The 24,180-nt window shown below is 37.0% G+C and overlaps 1 protein-coding gene across 6 annotated transcripts in view; it reads left to right on the top strand.

Moving 5' to 3' along the window:
- Positions 1-24,180, top strand: part of Hmcn1 (hemicentin 1) — a 429,493-nt gene that overhangs the window by 339,826 nt on the left and 65,487 nt on the right. For all 6 annotated transcript variants that reach the window (XR_007212651.1, XM_048358109.1, XM_048358110.1 and 3 more), the window contains 12 exons: positions 4,622-4,818; positions 10,864-10,945; positions 11,279-11,415; positions 12,620-12,761; positions 13,824-13,968; positions 14,563-14,690; positions 15,376-15,532; positions 18,963-19,084; positions 19,726-19,890; positions 21,657-21,764; positions 22,316-22,453; positions 22,584-22,718. Coding sequence is in view for 5 of the 6 variants with exons in the window: in XM_048358109.1 (XP_048214066.1) it covers positions 4,622-4,818; positions 10,864-10,945; positions 11,279-11,415; positions 12,620-12,761; positions 13,824-13,968; positions 14,563-14,690; positions 15,376-15,532; positions 18,963-19,084; positions 19,726-19,890; positions 21,657-21,764; positions 22,316-22,453; positions 22,584-22,718 (1,656 nt within the window). In the remaining variant the exon portion in view is untranslated. The remainder of the gene's footprint in view (positions 1-4,621; positions 4,819-10,863; positions 10,946-11,278; positions 11,416-12,619; positions 12,762-13,823; positions 13,969-14,562; positions 14,691-15,375; positions 15,533-18,962; positions 19,085-19,725; positions 19,891-21,656; positions 21,765-22,315; positions 22,454-22,583; positions 22,719-24,180) is intronic.

Genomic DNA, 24,180 nt, shown 5'->3' with positions numbered 1-24,180 from the left:
GAACTGCAAAAAGTAAAAAAACAAAACAAAACAACAAAAAAATCTTCTCAATTTCACTTCTTGGAATTCATTTCTATAGGCATCATTTTATATGATCATATGCATATAGCTTTTGAGCCTTCGTGATCCTCTCCTAAGAATATCTTCCTTTGGTCTCACTGTGTGAATGTTTAGAGTCCTGTTCAATTTATCCTACCCAAGTGTATTTTCTTTGTCTGTTATTATCCATTGAGTTTACGTATAGATTTATAGGCACATTCTAATTATTAAAAATGGGAGAGGAAACCATGAAACCTATGTTTCTTTGGGTCTGGCTTATTCACTTAAGGATGCTCTGTCATTTTTCTCAGAACACTTAATTGTTTATGTTAAGCTTTATGGTGGCAAAGACGGTGTGCATGTTGCTTATTGTTGTACCCTAGGTACGTGGGCACAATAGGTAGAATGACATCTGATTTGTTAGAGACTGGTAATGTCTGTGTGCTCGACTGACTGTAACACGGAAGGAGATACTTTTGAACTACAATAATGGGCATTATAAATATTGAGGGAGGCCAAACAGTATGTAAATAAACTAAGTGAGATACTCTGGTATCTAATACTTCATAGAAAGGAGGTGGTGCTCATAGAGAAAAGTCCGCAGGATATTCAGAGGCAAAAGAAAATGTGTGTCTGGAAGGGGTGTGATGAGGGTGGGTATGGCAAATCTAGATGTATCAATACAGAGTATGGGTAATATAGATGTCATAAGGTGACCTTATGCCTTTTTACTCATATATTAAGTATTAATTACTAAACATGCCTAGGGACCAGGCATGTTCCTAGCCATTGTTTAACAAAGCATTATGGATGTTTACTATATGGTAGAGAATAAGAGAATAAGAAAGACAAAGACATCAAAGAATAAGAAAGACAAAGGCCATGATCCTATAATTCCTTCATCTGGGGAAAGCAAAGGTACCAAACAAGTAATTACTCTGGATTGTACTGAGATTGTGTAGTTAATAGAACTTCTGGTGGGGGTGGTAACCTCTAGATTTAGATCCCCTTAAGGATAAATGTGAGTCCTGAAGATTGGAACTGAGGAAATGAGTGGAGAGTTAAGACTCTTGCCTACCTCTTTCACCTAGAGACAATCGAGCTTCAGCTGTCAGCTTGTACAAATGTAAAATGGATGTTAAAGGAAGAGGCATGAGACACTAGATGTGTCCAAACTGCAAAAAAAAAAAAAACCTATGAAATATTTTAAGTAGTTTAGACCTGATTAAAAGACAAAGAGAATATGGCCTAGTGGCAAGAGAGCTTGGCTCGTATTCCTCAGCACCACATATATAGAAAAGGCCAGAAGTGGCGCTGTGGCTCAAGTGGTGGAGTGCTAGCCTTGAGCAAAAAGAAGCCAGGGACAGTGCTCAGGCCCTGAGTTCAATCCCTAGGATTGGCAAAAAAAAAAAAAAAAAAAAAGGCAAAGCAAGTCTAAAAGGAAGAGAAAGGAATGAAGGGAGGAAGGAAGGGAATTAGGGATGGAGAGAGGGAGGGAGGAAAAGAGAAAGAGACTTGTGTGATATATCTCTAAATATGTTTGTGTGTATATATATGTGTGTGTGTATGTGTCTGTGTGTGTGTGTGTGTGTGTGTCTTGTTTACCATATGATAGAAAAATACAGAAGCAAAGTCTCTAACCAGGGCATCACTGAAACCAATGAAGGAGATAAACTACAATGATACTATTTGAGTAGTGTACAAAGAATAGCCTTCGCGGTTGAAGAGTGTGTAGGGATAATACTTCTTTGAAAAAAAATTTCAAAGCTGGCACATCAGAAAGATGAGCAGTTGTAGCATCTGTTGAAAATTATTTCCACTGCACTCTTAAAAGCTCTTTGCGTAGCTACTACTCAGAATGCAAATGTCTTAACTTGGAGAGCTGCCATTCTCAGCTTAATTCCATCCACGTGGTGGGAGGTGTCATGGTGTATTAGTGGTTGTGAAAATGCACAGTGTGACTGGGAGAGCCAAAACAAGAAAGAGCATTATACAAAATAAAGCCAGCCAGGGAAAGCAGAGGGTGGAGGGGGAGGTTGACAGGATCTAGGCAATCATGGGCTTGCTGACTACATGAAGAATTTGGTTTTTAATCCCATAATGTGAAATCATGGAATAACGTGTGTCGCTCTGTATCTGGAAAGACTACTCTGTTACAAAGTGGAAGGCACTTCAAAGAAGAGAAAGAATGAGTTCTAGGAAAGGAGTGTGTTATTTAGGAATTGTGTTAGGTTATACATGGTAGTTTAAATACGGTGGCTTATTAAACAAAGAACCCTTTATTATTATGGTGTTGGGATTCTAACCCAGGGTCTTGTGCATGCTAAGCAAGTGCTGAACCACTGAGCTACATCCTTGGCCTTAAGAACTTGTTTTTCTCATGGAGAAAGATACATAAAGGTTGGCTGTGGTTGCCCTGGTTTAGCAGTTCAGATATTTGCAGTTTTCTTGTATCATGGCTGGTTAATGATTGTGCAGTGTTCTGGAAGGGTCTGTGGCTTTGGTGTCGCCTTTTTACAGACTTTCTTAGAAGAAAACACATCTCATTAGTCAGCAGATTCAGATACCATCCTATCTATGAGAAATGGAAATTAAAAAAAAAAAAATTTAGGGGCTGGGGATATAGCCTAGTGGCAAGAGTGCCTGCCTCGGATACACGAGGCCCTAGGTTCGATTCCCCAGCACCACATATACAGAAAACGGCCAGAAGTGGCGCTGTGGCTCAAGTGGCAGAGTGCTAGCCTTGAGCGGGAAGAAGCCAGGGACAGTGCTCAGGCCCTGAGTCCAAGGCCCAGGACTGGCCAAAAAAAAAAAAAAAATTTAAAATTAAAAGTTTTAAAAAAACAACAGATTACCACTACAGTATCTACAGCTGATAATATGATCATAAAAATTTGCCTCTTAAAATTTTCTGAGAGTTCTCATTTTCCTTTCCAGAAAAAAGATACACATTACATCTGTTTGCTGTTTCTGACAATGAAAAAATTAGAATTTCTTAATTATTATTTGGCTTTTTTGTGGTATTGGGTTTAAATTCAGGGCTTCCTATTTGCCAGGCAGACATTCTACCACAGAAATCACACTGCTAGATTTGTTTTCTTTTTTGCTTTAGTTAATTTTTGAGTAGGAGTCTCTCATTTATACCCTGGCTCTCATTTATGAACTGGACCTTAATTCTCCTGACTAAAAACATGATTATTACCTACTGAATAAGGACACTTGCATCATAGCTTCCTTCACAATTCCACCCTTCCCTGAGAATGTTGAAGTCCCATTGGGGTTATGTGAACATCTTAATGATGTTCATGATTAAAAACCACAAATACTTTCTTGATGATTTCAGTTAATGATAAATTATCTGCCTCTTTCAATTCCAGATCATGCTGTACCACTTCATAGAACTTGTCTGCCCTTCCACTTGGCTATAGTCAATTTTTTATTATTTACTACATTTCAATCAGTGTGAATATAAAGATTAATTAGATCTTGCCTCTTTCTACAAGTTTATCAAGAGTTTTAAAACAACATCAGTAGTAACAACAGTGTGGTCCCTATTGGTTCAAATCCCAATTTCTGGATCTTGCATGTGGCAGTAGCAAATCATTTCATTTTATGGCTGCTTATATGTCTTAAACTTGGGCCAGAGTAGTAGTCCACCCTCTCAGGACTCCCAAAATTTCCAGTCTAGTTCTCAGGTTTGAGCCCCAGGTTCATAAAGGCACTCATCATATAAACCTCTGTATTTGGACATTTAAAAGCATTTCTAAGTCAGTATGCTCAGCCTAAGCCTGTTTTACTCAGAAACTGGTACTTTTCCTGCATCTCCTGAATCATCTGATAGATCATATAGTCACTAAGAGTCATTCTTTTTGCCTTTTCTATCATTCTTCTAAGTCCAGATCCATAAGCAAGACCCAATACTTTTACCTGCAGTAATTTCTAAAATATGTGTTTTTCATTCACCTCATCACTTCAATCAGAGCTACAGTACTGTTTATTTGACCTCTCTTCCTGGTTGTAGGTGCCTACCTAATTATATTTTCTCCTTAAAAGATACCAATTTGGAGGTTAACAATTAACAATTGTGTTCAAAAATTATGTTTTGTAATCTTGGTAATATTCATTAAAAGCATGAATGACACGAAAGTCAAAGAGTTGTTGGGGGCCTAGATATCAGGGGGTTGGAGTTTTTGTTTGAAGAAGGGGAGAAAGGGTGAAGGTGAGTGATGGAGGGGTTGAGGTTGATGGATACATTGTATGTATGTATGTATGTATGGAAATATCACTATGCACTTCTTGAATAACTAATATCTGCTAATAAAAATGTGGAAACTGGAAGTGTAAAATTTTAGTGCATCTCAAACTTAATAAATGTGCTTTTTGCATAAGTAATTATGTCAGCTATTTTGAAATTGGAGCACTAATGAGAAATAGTAATAACAGATAGGAGGGATCACTTCAGTTTCTAGGTTCTTATCACATGAATGTAAATTTAGTCTGGATTGTCTTTTTGTGTTCCAATCTACTGTATTTGATCAAAGAGCAGATTTATTTTGCCATTGTTTTAAATCTCTTTAAATAGAACCACCACATATTAATGGATCTGAAGGATCTGAAGAGGTATCAGTAATTGTCAATTACCCACTGGAACTTTCCTGCATTGCTTCTGGAATCCCTACCCCCAAAATTACCTGGATGAAAGATGGCCGGCCCCTTGCACACACAGATCAGGTGCAAACTCTACAAGGAGGAGCTCTTCTTCGAATATCTAGTACACAAGTAAGTGTTACAGTTTATAAAATCACTTTATTCCAGGTTAAACTTCTTTCTTGTACTATTTTAGGATATTGTTAGATAAACTATGTCTTTGCACCTAAATACTTCTGAATTCTCTGCAACTTTACTTAGGTAAGATTGCTTTTATGATATGCATGATTGGATGGGCATGACTAGGAGGAAGACTAATATTAATCCCTGAAGCAACAGGCGTCCAGCTCAATAACTTACTGTATGTTTTCACAGATTTGTGTTAGTGCATTTCCTGAAGCTTCTTCTTAATCAGCAAGGTGGAATCCAACATACCTTTATGTGATGCTTCAAAGGGCACTTTTTTTTTTTTTTTTGGCCAGTCCTGGGCCTTGGACTCAGGGCCTGAGCACTGTCCCTGGCTTCTTCCCGCTCAAGGCTAGCACTCTGCCACCTGAGCCACAGCGCCCCTTGTGGCCGTTTTCCATATATGTGGTGCTGGGAAATCGAATCGAGAGCTTCATGTGTAGGAGGCAAGCACTCTTGCCACTAGGCCATATTCCCAGCCCCAAAGGGCACTTTGATTTCCAGTATGAACTAACCAGCATAGATGTCTAAAGAGACAGATTCTTAAACAGCGATCAGTTTAATAAAATTGACTACATCCTTCAGTTTAGGCAAGCTTTATATTACACAAATTGTTCCCTAATACTCATTTGCAAGCTGAAAAATAATAATACTTTATATGTATATTTGGGTTTAAAGATATATTCTAACATTCTGTGCTAGCTGTCTAGTATAACAAAAATATAAATGTTAAAAGAATAAGGAAAACAGGCACAACTTTTTCTCATTAGCGTAATCATTCTACTGGACATAGAATAACAAATATATGTTATTTGTTATATTAGTGATAAAGAGGAAAGAAAGAAAATTGCAAGAAGAGGGCTAATTTTATAAATTGCCTAGTGTTCAGCCTTGGGCTCCCTAACATATTCTTGGCATTCTTCTGTGAATCTTCATCCCCACTTCACAAACTCAGGACAAAAAATACAGGTCTCAAGCCTGGGTTGTGAAGTCTAGCCAATGGATTTCATCACACTTTATATCTAGTGTCCTAGAAAACAAACACCCATTTCCTCTTGCATCTCCATTCCAAACACTGCATAAAGCTAGGTTAAACTGTCATATCCCTTCCTGAATCAAAACCCTTCAACAAGTTTTTCTTTGTCTTAAAGACATAAAACTACTCACAAGATCCAGGTAGATAAGAAATAATAAGGGGCTGGGGATATAGCCTAGTGGCAAGAGTGCCTGCCTCGGATACACGAGGCCCTAGGTTCGATTCCCCAGCACCACATATACAGAAAACGGCCAGAAGCGGCGCTGTGGCTCAAGTGGCAGAGTGCTAGCCTTGAGCGGGAAGAAGCCAGGGACAGTGCTCAGGCCCTGAGTCCAAGGCCCAGGACTGGCCAAAAAAAAAAAAAAAAAAAAAAAAAAAAAGAAATAATAAGATGATTGAAATTGCATTGAAGCAGCAGAATATTAAATATGAACATTTTTCCATGACCACTCTTGATTCCACTGCTTCTCTCTTAGTGCTTTTTAATGCATTTTTATTGTTATTATAAAGATGATGTGTAGAGGGGTTACACTTACATAAGTCAGCTAAAGAGTAAATTTCCTTCTGAACAATTTCACCCATTCCCTCACTCGGTCCCAGCATTTCCCTCTCAGTACCACCCACAAGATATATAGTTCATTTCAACATAGTGTCTAGTGAGTATCACTGCTGCATTTTCTCACCCTTCATTTCAATAAATGTTATTTTAGATGATCTGATGCATATAGGTATTGTGCCTTTATTGTGTTCCTCTACTAAGAATATCATCCTTTGACTCACTGTGGGTGAATGCCTAGATACCTGTGTAATTTATAATGGTTCGATGTATTTTTACTATCCAATACGTTTATTTGTAAATTTATAGGCACATTCTAGCTACCACATATGAGAGAAAGCATGTCATCTATGTTTCTTTGGGTCTGGTTTACTACATTTTTCCCAAGCCTTTCCATTTCCTTACAAATGGTACAATATCATTCTGATGCATGAGTAGAATTCCATTGTGTATATACATCACATATTCTTGATTCATCAACCACTAAGGGGCATTTGGGCTGATTCCCAGAACCTCCATACTGCTTTTTAGAGTTGTTGAACAAGTTTACATTCCCACCAACAGTGTAATGAAGTTTCCTTTTGGCCACATCCATGCCAACATTTGTTATTGTTAGTTTTCTTGACAATGGCCATTTTAATTGGTGTGATGTAGAATCACAATGTTTCAATTTGCATTTCTTTTATGGCCAGAGATATTGAACATTTCTTCATGTGTCTATTGGTAATTCTTATTTCTTCTTTGGAGAAGTCTCTAAGTCATTAGCCCATTAGTTAATTGGATTGTTGTCTCTTTGAAGGTTTATTTTGGGGGATTTAATTTTTTGAGCTCTAAGTATATTTTAGAAATGAGGCCTTTGTACAGAGATGGTGAAAATCTTTTCCCATTCTGCCATACGGAAACTCTTCACTTTGATGCAGTACCATTTATCCAGTCTTTCTTTGATTTGCTGTGATTTTCTGGATCTTTACTTAGGAAGTCTTGACCCATGCCAAGGAGCCCTGGTGTTTCTCCTACCTTTTCCTGTATTATTTTCATGGTATCCAACCTTACATTGAGGTCTTCTATCAATTGTGAATTGATTCTGCTGCAAGGTGATATGTAAGGTTCCAGCTTCAGTTTTCTGCATGTGAATAGTGAATTTTCCCAGTACCATTTGTTGAAGAGGCTGTCTTTCTTCCAAACTATGTTTGGCTCTGTTATCAAATATTAGGTGGCTATAGGTCTGTGGGTTCATTTCTGAGTCTTCTATTCTGTTCCATTGGTCCTCAGGCCTATTCTTTTTGTTTTCTTTCTTTCTTTCTTTCTTTCTTTCTTTCTTTCTTTCTTTCTTTCTTTCTTTTTTCTTTCTTTCTTTCTTTCTTTCTTTCTTTCTTTCTTTCAGTCCTGGGTCTTGAACTCAGGGCCTGAGCACTGTCCCTGGCTTCTATTTGCTCAAGGCTAGCACTCTGCCTCTTGAGCCACAGTGCCACTTCTGGCCTTTTCTGTTTATGTGGTGCTGAGGAATCGAACCCAGGGCTTCATGTATACGAGGCGAGCACTTTACCAGCCCTCCTCAGGCCTATTCTTGTGCCAGTACCAAGCTGTTTTTATTACTAGAGTTTGAAATTTGGTATTGTTATTCCTTAAATACTGTTCTTTCTGCTAAGGACAGTTTTTGTTATTTGGGGGTCTTTTATTATTGCATGTGAAATTTTGTATTGCTTTCTCAATTTCATTGAAGAATGTTTTTGGGGTTTTGATGGGTGTTGCATTGAATTTATAAATGCTTTGGGCAGGATTGTCATTTTCACAATGTCAGTTCTTCTAATCAAGAGGCATGGATTCCATTTCCTTAAATCTGTTTTAATTTCTTTGTTCAGATTTTTAAAGTTTTTACAATAAACTTCTTTTACATGTTAATTCATGGGTTTTTTTTAATAATTTATTTATCTTTATTGTGAAAGTGATATACAGAGGAGTTAGTTTCCTACATAAAGCAGTGCATATACTTCTTATCCAACTTGTTACCTCCTCCCTCATTTGGTGTTGTTTTGTTTTTTTGAAAGCTATTTCAAATGGAGTTGCTTTCCTGATTTCCTGATTTCTTATTGTTGGCATACAGAAGAGCTGTTGATTTTTGTGGATTGATTTTATACCCTGCCATATTTTGGATCAGTTCAAGTAACTTGGGGGAGGAATCTATAAGGTTCTTCAAGTACAGGATCATATCATCTGCAAGAGAGAGTATTACTTCCTCTTTCCCCATTTGGATCCTCTTTATGTTTTTCTCTTGCCTGTTGCCCTTGCTAGGAATTCTAGTAGTTTATTGAAGAGTATCTTATGTGTTGAACACAGCTGTGTTTTAGTACTTACTACATTCTATTGTACTTAAGTGAGCTTTGTATTTATCTGCAACATATATTTATGCCAAGCACATAATGGATGCTTGCAGATTCTAGTATGGCAGAGACATAAGTTTCCTAAAATACCTTCCATCTAATTTATTCTAAGAGGAGGAGGAGGCCATTTCGCCACCAAATAGACTGAAAATGTTCATATACTCTACCTCCTTGTAAACCATAACACATGCCAACAATTTTGCAAAATTTTGAACTGAAGGCATGTGGTTGACTATAATTTTTAACTCTCTATTAACACTTTAGAAGCTGTAACTACAAATAGTGCCTGTGGGTGTCCACAGGAAAGTGCTTCATGGGAAGTCTTTCCCAGAGGAGGCAAAAGTTCAAAGTAGCCAGTCATGTATTATGGTTAAGTTTGTCCAAAAGGAGAAAAATGTAGGGGACAATATTGATTGAGAATGATCAATAGTTGCTAGAGAAGCATCTGCTTTAGTGGTTTTAAAAATATGAGGAAAATAAAAAAATAATGATAATAAAAAGAAATGTACCCAAGGCCTAACATATGAAACTGTAACCTCTCTGTACATCACTTTGACAATGAATAGAAAAGAAAAAAGAAAAAATATGAGGAAAAAATATAATGAGGAATTTATAAATTATTCTCTGGGAAATTAAACACCATTTTTTAAATTCTTAGCTAAAAATAAAGCTCAGGAGAGAGTTGTTCTAAAATATATTTGACTATTTTTCCAGACATTCTATATCTAAATTTTTTCAAAAGAATTTTTTCAGCTTTTCCATAACCTGCAAAGTCAATTTTTAATGCAAGATTGTTAAAAATCCCAATATTTTAGGAATGTTCAAGTAATAAAATAACTAAAAGCAGGACTTCACTATTTTGACCAAATACATTTTTCATAGCAGAAAGGAAACTTGTTTTCCAGCATATTCTCTACATGCACTGTTGTTAAACAGGAATTTGATCATGAGATACAGAGAAGCCACATTTTTGAGAGGTCAAATCGGGAGTCTTTATTAGAAAGCCAGTGACTGCAGGAAGACACGTGTCCCTCAGATATACTTAATACGGTTAGGAAACTGAAGGGTAGTGGAGTAAAGAGAGAGCAGAAAAACACTTTCAACAAGGCTGATCTACTCTAATGGAGAGTGGAAGAGGGACACCATGGTTACTTGAGGAGAGTGGGGAGACACGAGCATGGTGCAAAATGTATGAGGTGGTTGGTTCTAAATTAGAGTCATGTTCAGGGGGCAGGGTCACAGGAAGCTCAAGAGTTCAAAGAGTCTCACGAGTTCATGATATAGGTCTGGCAGGTCCAACAACATTCAAGTTCTTGCCCCCGCCTCTAGGAATTTAGGCATGCCCAATCGCCTGGGAGTGGGACTTTACCTCCATCCACCAAGAAGCCAACATGACTCCAATTAGGCCCTGTTCCCTATCATCCCCTATATTGCCAAGATGGTGCCAGTTAGACCCCGTATCCTTATTCCATATGTGTACACAAGGCCAAACATAATGCGTGAAGGCCATCCTCCAGTGGAAACCAGGCAAGTTTTTGTCAGATAATAGTAGATTCTACTGCCAGTTTGACCTTATTTATTAGCAACATGATATTATCATTTTATTTTGTGGTGCCAAAGGTAAACACTTTACACGTTTACCGAAAGTAATGTGTCTGATTTTAATAAACTAATATTTTGTCTTGTTGACTTAAATACATTTCATTTTCTTCTTTAAGGCTACAACTAAATGTATTTATTTCTTCAGTTGACATTGATTATCTATTCTATTGTATATGGCATTAGTTCCTATATCATTTTTAGATCAACTACTAAAATGTATTTAAAACATGTAATGGAGCTGCCAAGCACTTCTCGGTATCTGAATATAAATATTATTACTAATAATAAGTTTAATATAACTAGTATGCTTCCTTAATGATTTCTCTTACTTTGGGATTTTCATTCTAGTGCACATTTTTCCCATCAGCAACACCACCATGCTAATGTTGTGTAATTTCCTTCTTTGGGTTTTGTAGGTGGAGGATACAGGAAGGTACACTTGTCTGGCCTCCAGTCCTGCAGGCGATGATGACAAAGAATACTTAGTGAGAGTGCATGGTAAATTGGCAAGAAGTCCTATGTTCTATCACACATGCTCATAACTAGAAGCTATGATACAGAACACAGTGTATCATAAGACTTGTTTATAAATTGATGTATAGTGTAAACATATTTTTCTACTTTTCATTAGCATCAATTAATTTTACAGGAAGCTTCATTTTGACATGTGCATATCTCAATCAGACTTATTCCCTCTGTCCACTCTTCTTCACCCCATCTTCATCCCTACCTAGTACCAACAAGCAAAATTAACATTCGTTCAATATTGATAGATCAGGTGACTTATGTTACATTTATTAAAAGTGCTTGATGTCTTCTCTTCATGCCTAGTACCCCCTAATATTGCGGGAACTGATGAACCTCAGGATGTGACTGTGTTACAGAATAGACAAGTGACTCTGGAATGCAAGTCAGATGCAGTGCCCCCTCCTGTGATTATGTGGCTCAGAAATGGAGAGCAGTTGCAGGTAAATCCTTTGCACAAGTTCAGTTTTAAGACAAAAAATGGCTGTAGAGCCTTTGTGAGGTGAAAAAAGCATGAATAAACGTCCAAGTGCCAGCATTGCAAAGGCAATACCAGCCAGCGTCTTTCATCAGCTGCCATCTTTGCTTAGTACTTGGTTATTTAAATTCATTACACTCTGGATATTGACCCATGGATATATCTCCTGGAGCCCATTAATTAAAATCCAACTTGAAACCCTTAATGCTTTCCTTACCTACAAAAGAAGAAAATATAGGTATCTCCAAAAAATGGATCTGTCATCTCCAAGATGAACCTCTTACTGAATTTCTTGTTTCTAAAATTGGACCTCAGGACTGACTCCAAAGATCTATACTACACCTAGACAGCAGACATTGGGACACGAATCTATGAAGAAAGCAGTGGTTCACTAAAGCACTCCATACTCATGTGATACCTATCTGTTGTCAGAGTATCATTTGAGGACCATCAGTACCCTTTTAGGGCTGACTGAAAACTTAGAGGCTATGATCATCCTCCGACTAATTGATACCGTCATGTAGTTTAACTCCAAGAAAGTTTTGCTCCAGCAATACTTGCCCTTGGTTGTCCTTGCTTGTTTCCCCTAGTTAACTGGCCCTTGATTGCCCTTTACTGTTCCCCTAGTGAGTTTACTTTGCATATATGTAACACACTTTTGTTTGGTTTAGTTCCCCACAACCATCATGAGGTTTTACTTCATAACTTTGTTGCTAGCTACATTCAGGGCTGCAAGTATTTTGGGAACAAGTCTTCTTGCAGTCATTGGCTTCCCAATTATGGATTCAACTTCACACACCTCATGCAAAAGTAAAAAGTTCTGAGAGGACTGTGATAGGCTTGACTTTACTCCACTGCACATCTGTGAATGGATTCTTTGTTGTTCATTGTTCCAAGGGAACTGCGGACACTATTCATGCCTCAGCTTCCCTGAAGTCATTGAAATAGTTCCCAGGGATCATGATACTACCATAAAGATTGTCATATCAATAAATGGTAGCATATTACTCTAATGCTATAAGATAATATTTTACTCTCTTTTCCTGACACTGTGGTAAGTGTGATTCAAGTGGTAGAACCCCTTATTAGTAAGCAGGAGGTCCCAAGTTCAAACCCTACTACCATAAAAAATACAATAATTAATTATAAATTTTACTTATTGAATCCAGGCAACACCACGAGTCAGAATACTATCTGGAGGGAGATATTTGCAAGTTAACAATGCAGATCTAGAAGATACAGCCAATTATACCTGTATGGCTAGCAACATTGCAGGAAAAACTACAAGAGAATTTATTCTCACTGTAAATGGTAAGAAAGATTATTCATTGTTTCACTATGGAAAAATTTAATCAAAGGCATTCAAGGAGATGGTACTGTTTTTCAGATGTGTATCAAGTAAATCTTCTAGGTTATGTTATTTATTTTGAAAAAGGCAATGCATAGTATGTGTTACTTTTCAGAATTATATTACAAACTAAGTTTCAGAAAGCCATAGAGATATTTAGAGGATAACATGCACAGAAAACACAAACATACATACATACATACATGTACTCCCAATCATTGTTAGCAGATCTAGACATTTTCCCTTACTCAAGTTAGAGCCACTGATAAGTCAGTACAGTAAGTCTTTGAATGACAAATGGCCCAACATTTAGATCACCTTACTGGTAGTAGTCTGAGGAAATACTCTATATGTTCTTAGTACTGACATTTTATTAAATACTGCCAAGGTTTCTATAATTTTCTTAAATATGACATGCTTGCCAAAAATGTAGGGAGAAAAACACTTTTCCTCAAAAATAGTTCCCTTGGATTTTTAATATCTGACATTTTACAGGATAACTAGATGACCCATACAACTAATACGTCTAATACAAAAATTAAAATTCAGTCTTTCTTTTCCCACATGAAGTCAGTGATTAACAAAACCCATGTTCTGAAACTTCAGTAATTAATCACAGATGTGTTTTCCACAACACCAGCCCACTTTCTGTTCCTTATTTAAAGTGAACTTGTTCCAGTGTTAACATTCTCTGACCATTATTTGGCCAAAGAGAAATAAGAAATATCATGTTTAATTTGCTTCAGACCAAAGCAGATTCTTATTCAAGTTTCTCTCACAGAGATCCAGATTTCATATACCATATCAGGTATTTCAAAATCCCCTCCCCTCTGTCTTCTTTATTTTTAAACACAGAGTATCTTGAGCAAGATTCCATAAATTAAACTTTAGTTCTATTTATATTAACCTAGCTCAGTGCAGACACAACTAAACACTTCAATCAAAGCTCTCATTACATCGTCACATTTTTACTGGAGGTTATGTTATTTAGTATAAGTAGATTTTTGTGTTTATTTCTTCTTCAGTTCCTGCAAACATAAAGGGTGGTCCCGAGAGTCTTGTCACTCTGTTAAATAAGTCAACTGTGCTGGAATGTCATGCTGAAGGTGTTCCAGCCCCAAGGGTAACATGGAGAAAGGATGGGTCTGTTCTTGCTGGGAACCATACAAGGTAACTGTTCTGGAAAGAGATGCAGAATATTATAAGAATTATAACAAATCTTTAAGTCTTTCTCACTAATGTAAATGCATTGTTGGTGATATTATGTTTGCAATTTTTTCATCCTAATAAGAGGAATGCACAATTCCTAAGGCTTGTAATTACATCTCCTGAATAATTACAGTTCATTCAATATCATAGCCTGTCTGCTATGAACCAATGCACTGTATCCTTTTGTTAGGGAAGATTTTGAGCTCAGGACTTTGAACATGCTTGTCTTACTTGCTTGTGGCTAGTTCTCTACCACTTGAGTCATACCCGCAGTGTAGTATTTTTCTCGTTTACTGAGGAGTATTGTGGCTTTTTCTGTCTGGGCCCATTTCCAACAGTAATCCTCATATCACAGTCTCCTTAGTAGCTAGAATTCTGAGCTACCAGTGCCCAGGATACTTTATCGTTTTTGTCGTTCAGATGGTATGTATCATCAGAAACAGGAAAAAAAAAAGGCCTAAATGGATTTCACCAAGTCTTTTAAGTTGCTTCTCAGTAAATAAAGAAGAGAGAAAAGGATGACTCAAGAGAACTGACTTATGATCTTTCTTGTAGATACTCCATCTTGGAAAATGGATTTCTTCATATTCAATCGGCACATGTCACAGACACAGGGCGGTATTTGTGTATGGCTACCAATGTGGCTGGAACAGCTCGTAGGCGAATAGATTTGCAGGTCCATGGTAAATGCATATTTAAAAATAATATCTGTGCATTGGGTGAAGTGTTTTTTGATAGCTTAAAGGAGTAAGTTCTCGGCATTCACACATAGTGAGACCAGAGAATATTAGTCTTAGGAGAGGAACACAAAGGCACAATACCTATGTGCATCTGATTATACAAAATAATATTTATCAAAGCAAACTCCAGGAAATGGAAACAAGAGGGTTTTTTTCTTTGCTAAGAAAAACAGTGAGGGCTGGGAATGTGGCTTAGTGGTAAAGTGCTTGCCAACATGCACGAAGGCCTGAGTTCATTCCTCAGCACCAGATAAACAGAAAAGGCTAGAAGTGGCGCTGTGGCTCAAGATGTAGAGTGCTAGCCTTGAGCACAAAGAAGCCAGGGGTAGTGCTCATGCTGAGTCCAAGCCCCAGGACTGGCCGGAAAAAAATGAGTTTGTGAGGGCCTTTGATATCAAAAGCTGTTTAAACACTTTACCTTGTATTGTGAACAAACAGGACCCACACTTTCCCCTTAGGATCATTTATATTATCATAGCACAGTTTAAATTCACAGAGCCCTATGGTATCATAAGTATGGGACAGGAATGAATTCAGATTACCAGGGATGAATTCATTTCAACAAATGCTTGAAATGCCATCTCATGTGTTGAGTGTATTTTCTTCTGATTCACTGATATTGTTCTAGTTCCTCCATCTATTGCTCCGGGTCCTACCAACATAACTGTCACAGTAAATGTCCAGACCACCCTGGCTTGTGAGGCTACAGGGATACCAAAGCCATCCATCAACTGGAGGAAAAATGGGTATCTTCTTAATGTGGATCAAAATCAGAATTCATACAGGTAAGAATAATTGCTTAGTTTTTAATATGTTTTCAGTTTAATTAAGACCATGATTTGACATGGGGTACAATGTGACATATATACACACACACACACACACACACACACACACATACACACACACACATATACACACACACAGTGTATATTGGTCACATCAGAGTAATTGGAATATCACTTCTGACATGTATTACAGCTTTGTGTTGGGAGCATTCAAAATCATCTCTACTACCTATTTTGAAATATTTGATTAATAGTTGTCAGTCATAGTCCTCCCATCCAACCGCAACTCTGTATCGATTAGCCATGTTCTTTACACTTCCTACAAACATTTTTCCAGGTGCTGGTAACCACTATTCTAATTCTCCACTTGTATAAAATCAAGTTTATCTTCTATGTATAAGTTCTGACATGTCAAATTTGTCTTTCTATGCCTGGCTTATTTTACTTTGCACAAGCAGTAAAGAAGAAAATTCTCATTGATCTCCTAGAGTTCATTTTGATAAACTTCGTTTGATATGGTCCCATACACATAGCTATTGAGCCTTTGTGATCCTCTGCTAAGAATGTCTTCCTTTGGTGTCCCTGTGTGAATTTTTGGAGTCCTATTTAATTTATCATGTTCAAGTATAATTTTTTGTCTTTTACCATCCATTGTGATCACTTGTAGGTTTATAGGCACATTCTAATTACTACAAATGAGGGAAGAGGCTTTTTAATTTTTTATTACTTTTTCCCCCCTTTCTTTGTTGCTGTTTTTCATTACCTTTTGTCTTGTATGTAAGTTTATCTGTTTGGGGGAGGGTAAGGGGGAACACAGAAATGGTGGAACAAATGCAGCAGTGCTGCTCACTAGAAACTAGACACTATGTTGAAAATGAACTATACAACTTGTGGAGGAGAAGGGTTGGGAGAGAAAAATCAGGGAGAAGATATGGAAAGGGGTGACACTGTTCAAAAAGAAATGTCCTCATTACCTAACTTATGTAGCTTTAACCCGCTTTTTCCTTTTAAAAAGGAAAATCTCACTGAAAAACCCCACCTACTGTTTAGAAACAATTATTTGTTTTAAGAACCCAGCATATTATATCTATCACTGAGGGCAACAAATATATAAGATACTAGAAAGTAGAGTATATATTTTCTTAGCGTAAGATTAGTTTTTCCAACATAAAGTATATTTTGTGAATGAAAGCTGCCACCTTTCTATTTACAAGCCTGTGAGTGACTGTTAGTGAGGTCTATAGGACCGAATTTTAATCCTGCTTCATCCCTTTTGGAATTTCATAAAAATAAAAGATAAGAACATCATTTGTAAAAAGACAGTAAGAAATAAGGAGGGAAAGAGTGAGAGAGGGTGGGAGAAAAAGGGTGGGAGAAGAAAGGAAAGAAGGAAGGAAGGAAGGAAGGAAGGAAGGAAGGAAGGAAGGAAGGAAGGAAGGAAGGAAGGAAGGAAGGAAGGTGGTCATAGAATAAAAATCAAATTTTATATGTTGAAATACAATCTAGCTGTTGATGATGTTCTTGTATCACCTTCTTGGATTGTATCTACACTATCTCTGTAATCTTATCTGAGTATATTGGAAAACGTGTATACTGGTATTAGAATTAGGAAATTGGGAGGGAATACCAAAATTGAGAGACAAAGGGTAAATTAAGAGAAACAACAAAAGCAATACTTGCAAAACTGTATGGTATAAGCTAACTGAACACCTCAGAGGGGGAAAGGGGGAGGGGGAAGGGGGGTATGAGGGACAAGGTAACAAACAGTACAAGAAATGTATCCAATGCCTAACGTATGAAACTGTAACCTCTCTGTACATCAGTTTTATAATAAAATTTTTTTTAAAAAATTTAAAAAAGGAAAAAAAGATACAATCTAGATGTTTTGAAATGTGAGTAAGAAAGAAACACAACCTTTTCTGCCTTTGTATTGCATTCCTTCAGCTTTAGTGTAATAACTTATAATATGGTAATATGTTTTTTTTTTTTTTTTGGCCAGTCCTGGGCCTTGGACTCAGGGCCTGAGCACTGTCCCTGGCTTCTTCCCGCTCAAGGCTAGCACTCTGCCTCTTGAGCCACAGCGCCGCTTCTGGCCGTTTTCTGTATATGTGGTGCTGGGGAATCGAACCTAGGGCCTCGTGTATCCGAGGCAGGCACTCTTGCCACTAGGCTATATCCCCAGCCCTGGTAATATGTTTTTAAAGGATTCCCTTTCAGTCACTGAGAATTTCTAGAAGTTTAAGTAAACATTTTTTTCTGACATGTCAGTTGTACTGATAGGTACTAATAGATAGTTACCCTGTCAAATAATTTTCCATAGGGCTAAAAAATTTCTCTCATATATCTATTTTGACAGATACAAAACCTGACATACCAGGATATCTAAAACTAAACATGCTTCAATGTAAGCACTCTTTCTCACCCTTCTAATTTTTTGACATGGAGAATGACTTAAAAGTTCATAGAAAGTCTGGGATATAGCTCAGTGGCAAAGTGCTTGCCTAGCAAGTGCAATGTCCTGGGTTCAATCCTGAGTACCAAAAAAGAAAAGACAAAAAAAAACACCCAACAGTTAAAAGTACATAGAATGTGGAAAATGAATAAAAAGTTATGTCAATATATTTCCATTAAAATATTCCTATTATAGCAGTGCACAGTTTGAAAAGTCAATATTTACTTGTATTGAGTTTAAATGATGAATATGTTTTCATTAAACCTTCTAAGCATTTGAAGTGATCCAGACTGATTAAATTTTGAGTTGATTAGAAGAGATGACTGAAATGTGTAGTATAGAATATATATATATATGTGTATGTATCTATGTATGCCCAGTACATACATCTGATACATATATAGACATATATGCTATACGTGTGTCTGTGGTATGGGTGTAGTATATATACATGTATACACACAGTACATATACTGTATCTCTTCAAAGGAGTCATCACAAATAAGGACACAGGTGAAGTAAAAGGAGATACATACAAGTGTCCATTCTACCAATAGAAAGAATAGCCTGAAAAGTCATTGTGCAAAATTTAAGGATAATTTATGGCAAGCATTTTGGATGGGGCTGGGAATATATTCCATGACTAATAAACAATAGCTAGCCTGACTGGGCTTACAACACTTCATGTCTCCTAGGAGAACAAGTTTGATCATGATATCTGCATTCAGCAAATGCAGACATCCCATTTCAGGCAATCCTGCCAGCCAACTGCTTCCCATTAATACTGAGTTTGCAAACCTCTGCCATATAAAAGACTTTGATGCGCAAACTTTGCATGAGCTAAATGATGCTCATTTTAACATGAAGGAGATGCTCCATTACCCTTAATTAAAGACACACTACCATGTTGTACCCGCTGAAAAAATATACAGGAATTTGTAGACAGGATCTCATGCTTTGAAATTTCTCTTCTAGGCTCCTTTCATCGGGTTCACTAGTAATTATTTCCCCATCTGTGGATGACACTGCAAGCTATGAGTGCACTGTGACAAATGATGCTGGGGAGGATAAGCGAGCCATAGATCTCACAGTCCAAGGTATCACTAGCTTAGCAAGCAGATATGAAGGAATTACAGGGCCAGATGTTGTGGTTCATGCCTCTAATTCCAGCTAGTAGAAAGAGTTTGGGGGGATGGCAGTTTGTAGCTAGCCTGAAAAAATACAAGCATAGAGTGGTGGCACACATATAATCCCACCTACAGGAGAGGAATAAGTAGGAGGATTTCCATCCATGCCAGCCCTAGGCAAAAAGCATGAGCTCCTATCTGAAAAATTACTAAAAATAACTAAAGTAGAAAGGCTGCTCAGGTCATGGTTCATGTGGTAGAGTACCTACCTAACAAGAGTGAGGCCCTGAGTTTGAACACCAATACCACCAAAAGGAAGGAAAAGAAAGGGAAGAAAAGGGGAAGGGAAGGAGGGGAAAAGAGGAAAAAGGAATAATCATAAAGAAAAAGGGAAATAAATGAAAACAAAAAAGAAAAGAAGATAAATTTTAAAAAGATCAGAAAGGTCTTCAAATGCTTTATTTCAGTATTCCATAACTTCACTTATGGGCTACCTTTTCTACTTACCTACTATTGATTATTAGTGTAGGAAGAAGCATGAAAAGGCTTTGGGAATGTATAAGGGTTGAGGAATGTTTACCTTTTCCTTTATGTCATTGATGTTGTTTTAGTTCCACCTTCCATAGCTGATGAGCCCACAGACTTCCTTGTAACAAAACAGGCCCCAGCAGTAATTACCTGCACTGCTTCAGGAGTTCCATTTCCATCAATTCACTGGACCAAAAATGGTGTAAGACTACTTCCCAGGGGAGATGGCTATCAGATTCTGTCCTCAGGTAAGATCAAGCTCAGTGATTCTTCACCTACTGATTGCATGGGTTACTAATGAGTGGTGGAACCTGACCTTCAATTCACCAGAGTAAAAATGAAATATAATTGGATCTCTAAATGTAAGTGTCTGGTTTTAAAAAATGCAATTAAAGTAGGAAAGGAAGAAAAAATAGAAGAAGGCAAAGAAGGAAGAGGAGGAAGGTAAGAGAGGAGAAAAGGGAAGTAAGAGGAGGAAGAGAAGTAGAAGAAGAAAATAAGGGGAAGGGGAAGAAGCAGAAAAGGATGAGGAGAAAAAAATAGAAGGAGAAGGAGAATAGCTAATACTCAACTGAATATGAGAATGATCACTGGCATGTGTACACATGTGTATTAACCTAAAATTTGGCAAATTCACTTCTTACTTGCAAGTCATACATTTTTACTGGCCAAATAAAATGTTTATTTAAAAATCATTTAGCATCTTAGGTGATATACTCTGGAGGTTGTTGAAGCTTTAAAACTAAAATAGGGTTCTTGGTTTCAATTTAGCAGCAAAGTTCAAGTGTTGAGACCGAAATTGTGAATTTTTGATAGTTGTGGTGACTATCATTGGTACAACAATTTAAGAAGTTGAGGTGAGAAAAAGAATTAATCTCCCTGAAAGTAATGACCTTTCATACTTTGAAAACCTACTGAGCTCTGAGCAGGTACACTAGAGATGAACTAAAGCAGCTTCTAATATCATAGGGATTCCTGAGTATGAGCATATTATTCTAATGGAATATGTATGTTTTAATAGAGAAGGAATAAAAGATGTATTTAAGCAAATTATTTTAATTGTTACAGGAACCTGGATAGATAGCAATTCAAAGTATAAAACTAAGCTAACCACCCTGCAGCACAGTCACAAGATTTTATCCTAAGAAAAAAGTTTATAATTTTCTCAAAATGTTAAGCAGCATTGCCATAAACTCAACAACTCCATTCCTGGGTGTGTACCTGATAGATGTGAAAGTATGTCTCTATATGACCACTTGCATGCAGATGAACATAAAAACTCATTAAGAACAGTCAAAAAGGTGAAACAATACAAATATCTACCAGTTTGTGAATGGATAAACAAGATGTGGCTATGTTTACAAAATAAAATTCTATATAGCACTGGGAGAAAAAGAGGGAAGAGGTGACACTGTTCAAAAGGAAATATACTCATTACTTAACTGTAACCCTCCTGTATATCACCTTTACAATAAAAATAAATTTTTAATGTAAAAATCTTAAAAATAAATAAAGTACTATTTAGCAATTCAAAGGAACAAAATATTGATACATGATCAAACAACTGAACTTCAAAAATATCATCTTCATAGAGACGTCGGTCCAAAACCACATTGTGTACAATTTTTCCTATTGAAAGTGTTCAGCAAAGGCAAATCTACAGACACAGGATAGCTCAATGATGGCCTACGGCTTGGTTGTGGGTGGAAAGTGACTATAAATGATCACAAGGCTTCTTTGGTAGTGGAGGATGGAAATGTCCTAAAATTTGGTTGTTTTGATAGATATTCAACTCTGCGAATACCCTATAAATTACTGAATTATACATTTAAAGGTAGTATTTATGGTATGCAAATTATGTAGCAATAAGTATGTTGTTAATAATAAAATTGAGCAGTGTTCCTCACTTCAGGAAGTACAAATAAGAATATAAACAATAAAATCCAGTCAACCTTGCTGAGTGAGGAAACAAAAGAAATGAAAGCACTGTACATGTGGTATTTTTCCTATTTAGGAACAATTGAAATGTCAGCCACACAATTAAATCATGCAGGAAGATATACTTGTGTTGCTAGGAATACAGCTGGCTCTGCACACCGACACGTGACCCTTCATGTCCAAGGTATGGAAGGTTATTTTCTCGTGAAAACATTGCTGGGTAGGTTAGGTTTTAACTGAATAGTCAAGTTCTTGCCTAGTGTGTGAAGTCCTAGGTTTAACCTCATGGAAGGAAGGAAGAAGGAAAAAGGTGGTGGAAAGAGGAAAGGGAAAAGAGAGGAAAGGTAAGGAGAAATATGTCAAGACTTATTGGGCTTGGGGTTTGATGGAATTTGTTTGCTTGTACATTTTTTTCCAAGTCATGTTTAGGTTTTTTTTTTTTTTAAGATGGCAGTGTCTGGAGTTATAAACCACATAGAATCTTAGGATATGAAAGATTGGGAATTAATCCTTTTCTCCTTGGATTTTGTAATCTTTTCCTTTTTAAAAAAAAAATCTTCTGATACAGTTTTTCTAGGAGGATACAAAAGGAATGTGGCCAGTCTGTACTTTATCTTGAATAATCAAATCACTAAGATTTAGGAACTGTGTGTTTGTATATAGTGAAGGTCACCATGACAGTAGACATCTGTGCCTTTAACTAGTGCTATTCTTTTTGTCCCTCGGCTTTTCTAGAGCCTCCAGTCATTCAGCCCCAGCCCAGTGAAGTAGATGTCATTCTAAACCACCCCATTTTGCTACCTTGTGAAGCTACAGGGACACCCAGCCCATTCATTGCTTGGCAAAAAGAAGGCATCAACGTGGTCTCTTCAGGTAGCTAATACTATTTCTATTAAAAAAAAAAAAAAACTCACATCCCACTCAATGGTTTGCAGTTTAGAAGTCAGTATGACATTTAAAGGAAAGTCATTCTTTCATTCTGCTTTCTGTCACTATGATGTAGGCAAAAATCATGCAGTTCTTCCCAGCGGCAGCTTGCAGATCGCCAGAGCTATTCGAGAGGACTCAGGCACTTACCTGTGTGTGGCTCAGAACCCAGCCGGGACAGCCCTGGGCAAAATCAAATTAAATGTCCAAGGTACCAGAATATTTCATGGCTCTGTCTTCAAAATTCCTTCTCACATGAATACTAAATATTTATATATCTGAAGTGACTATGCTGTTTCTCCCTTACAATTCTCAACTTTCTTGGCCTTCTTCTACTTGTTTTTCTATTTCCTTTATAAAGAAGATGACTTAATGCATTTTCTTTGTTCCCAATGTGTATAAGAAAATGGAGACATCCATCCCATTTTTAACTTCTGTGAAACTCTACTTGGCACAATTGTCCCTTCCTTAGCTATAGTTTAGCATTTGATGATTTTACTTACTTACCCAAAATCAACCATTTTTACTATTTTCCAAGTTATAAGGTCAACATTATTATAGTTGCATATGTAGAGAACAAAAACAGCACATGTGGGGCTAGTGGTGTCTCCAGACTCAAGCATCCACTGGCATTTAGCACTGTATCTCCCGTGGACAAACTGGAACAACAGCAGTCTGTTTTATTATAACACATATTTAAGGTGATTTTTAAATTTAATTTTAATTAGCATACATGAATAGTAAGAAGAAGTTTCATTGCAGTAATTCCATGGATGCTTACAGTGCACTGGAGATATCATATTCTCACACTCTACCTCCTCACCCCATTTTTAAAAATCCTGTCTTTGCATGTGCATGTGCATACTTGTGTGTGCATGCATACACACACACACACACACACACACACACTCACACACTGGTCCTCCTTTTAAATGTATGTCCTCTTACTAGTACTGTTGTCATCAGTATCATTCTGTATCTATACTCTTAAGGATGATCTCCAAGTCCATACACTTTCTTACAAATGACATATTTCATTTTTCTTTTTTATTGTTATTGTGGAGTTGATATACAGAAGGGTTACAGGGAACCGAATCAGGTAATGAGTTCTTCTTGAACCATGTCTCCCCTTTCATCACTCTCTCTCACTCTTTCCCTCCAATCCCTACCCACAAGATATCTAGTTCATTTTCCATATAGTGTCTAGTGAGCATTACTATTGTATTTGTTCATACGTTATCTACCTTTTATGTGCCCTCTCAAATACAAACAAACAAGTAAGACAAATGGAAAAGAAAACAAAAACAGCAACAATTGCAACTTAAAAATGACTTGTTTCCTTTTCTTAGAATTCATTTCATAGAATATTATTTTATATAATCATCTGCCTAAAGCTCAAAAATTAACCCCTGCCCCCCCCAAAAATAAACCTTCAAAAACTCAACAACCCAATTAATAAATGGAGACTTATAGAGAGACTTCTTGGAGAGGAAAAAGAATGGCCAATAGACACATGAACAAATGTTCAAAACTTGAACAAATGTTCAACATCTCTGGCCATAAAAGAAATGCAAATCAAAACTACATTGAGATTCCACCTCACTCCCGTTAGATTTCAGGAAAACTAACAATAACAAATACTAGCTGGTATAACTTTTTCCAAGTCCTTCCAT

The sequence above is a fragment of the Perognathus longimembris genome, chromosome 11 (assembly GCF_023159225.1).
Source record: "Perognathus longimembris pacificus isolate PPM17 chromosome 11, ASM2315922v1, whole genome shotgun sequence".
Taxonomy (NCBI): Eukaryota; Metazoa; Chordata; class Mammalia; order Rodentia; family Heteromyidae; genus Perognathus; species Perognathus longimembris.
This window is presented reverse-complemented; position numbering and strand designations above follow the sequence as displayed.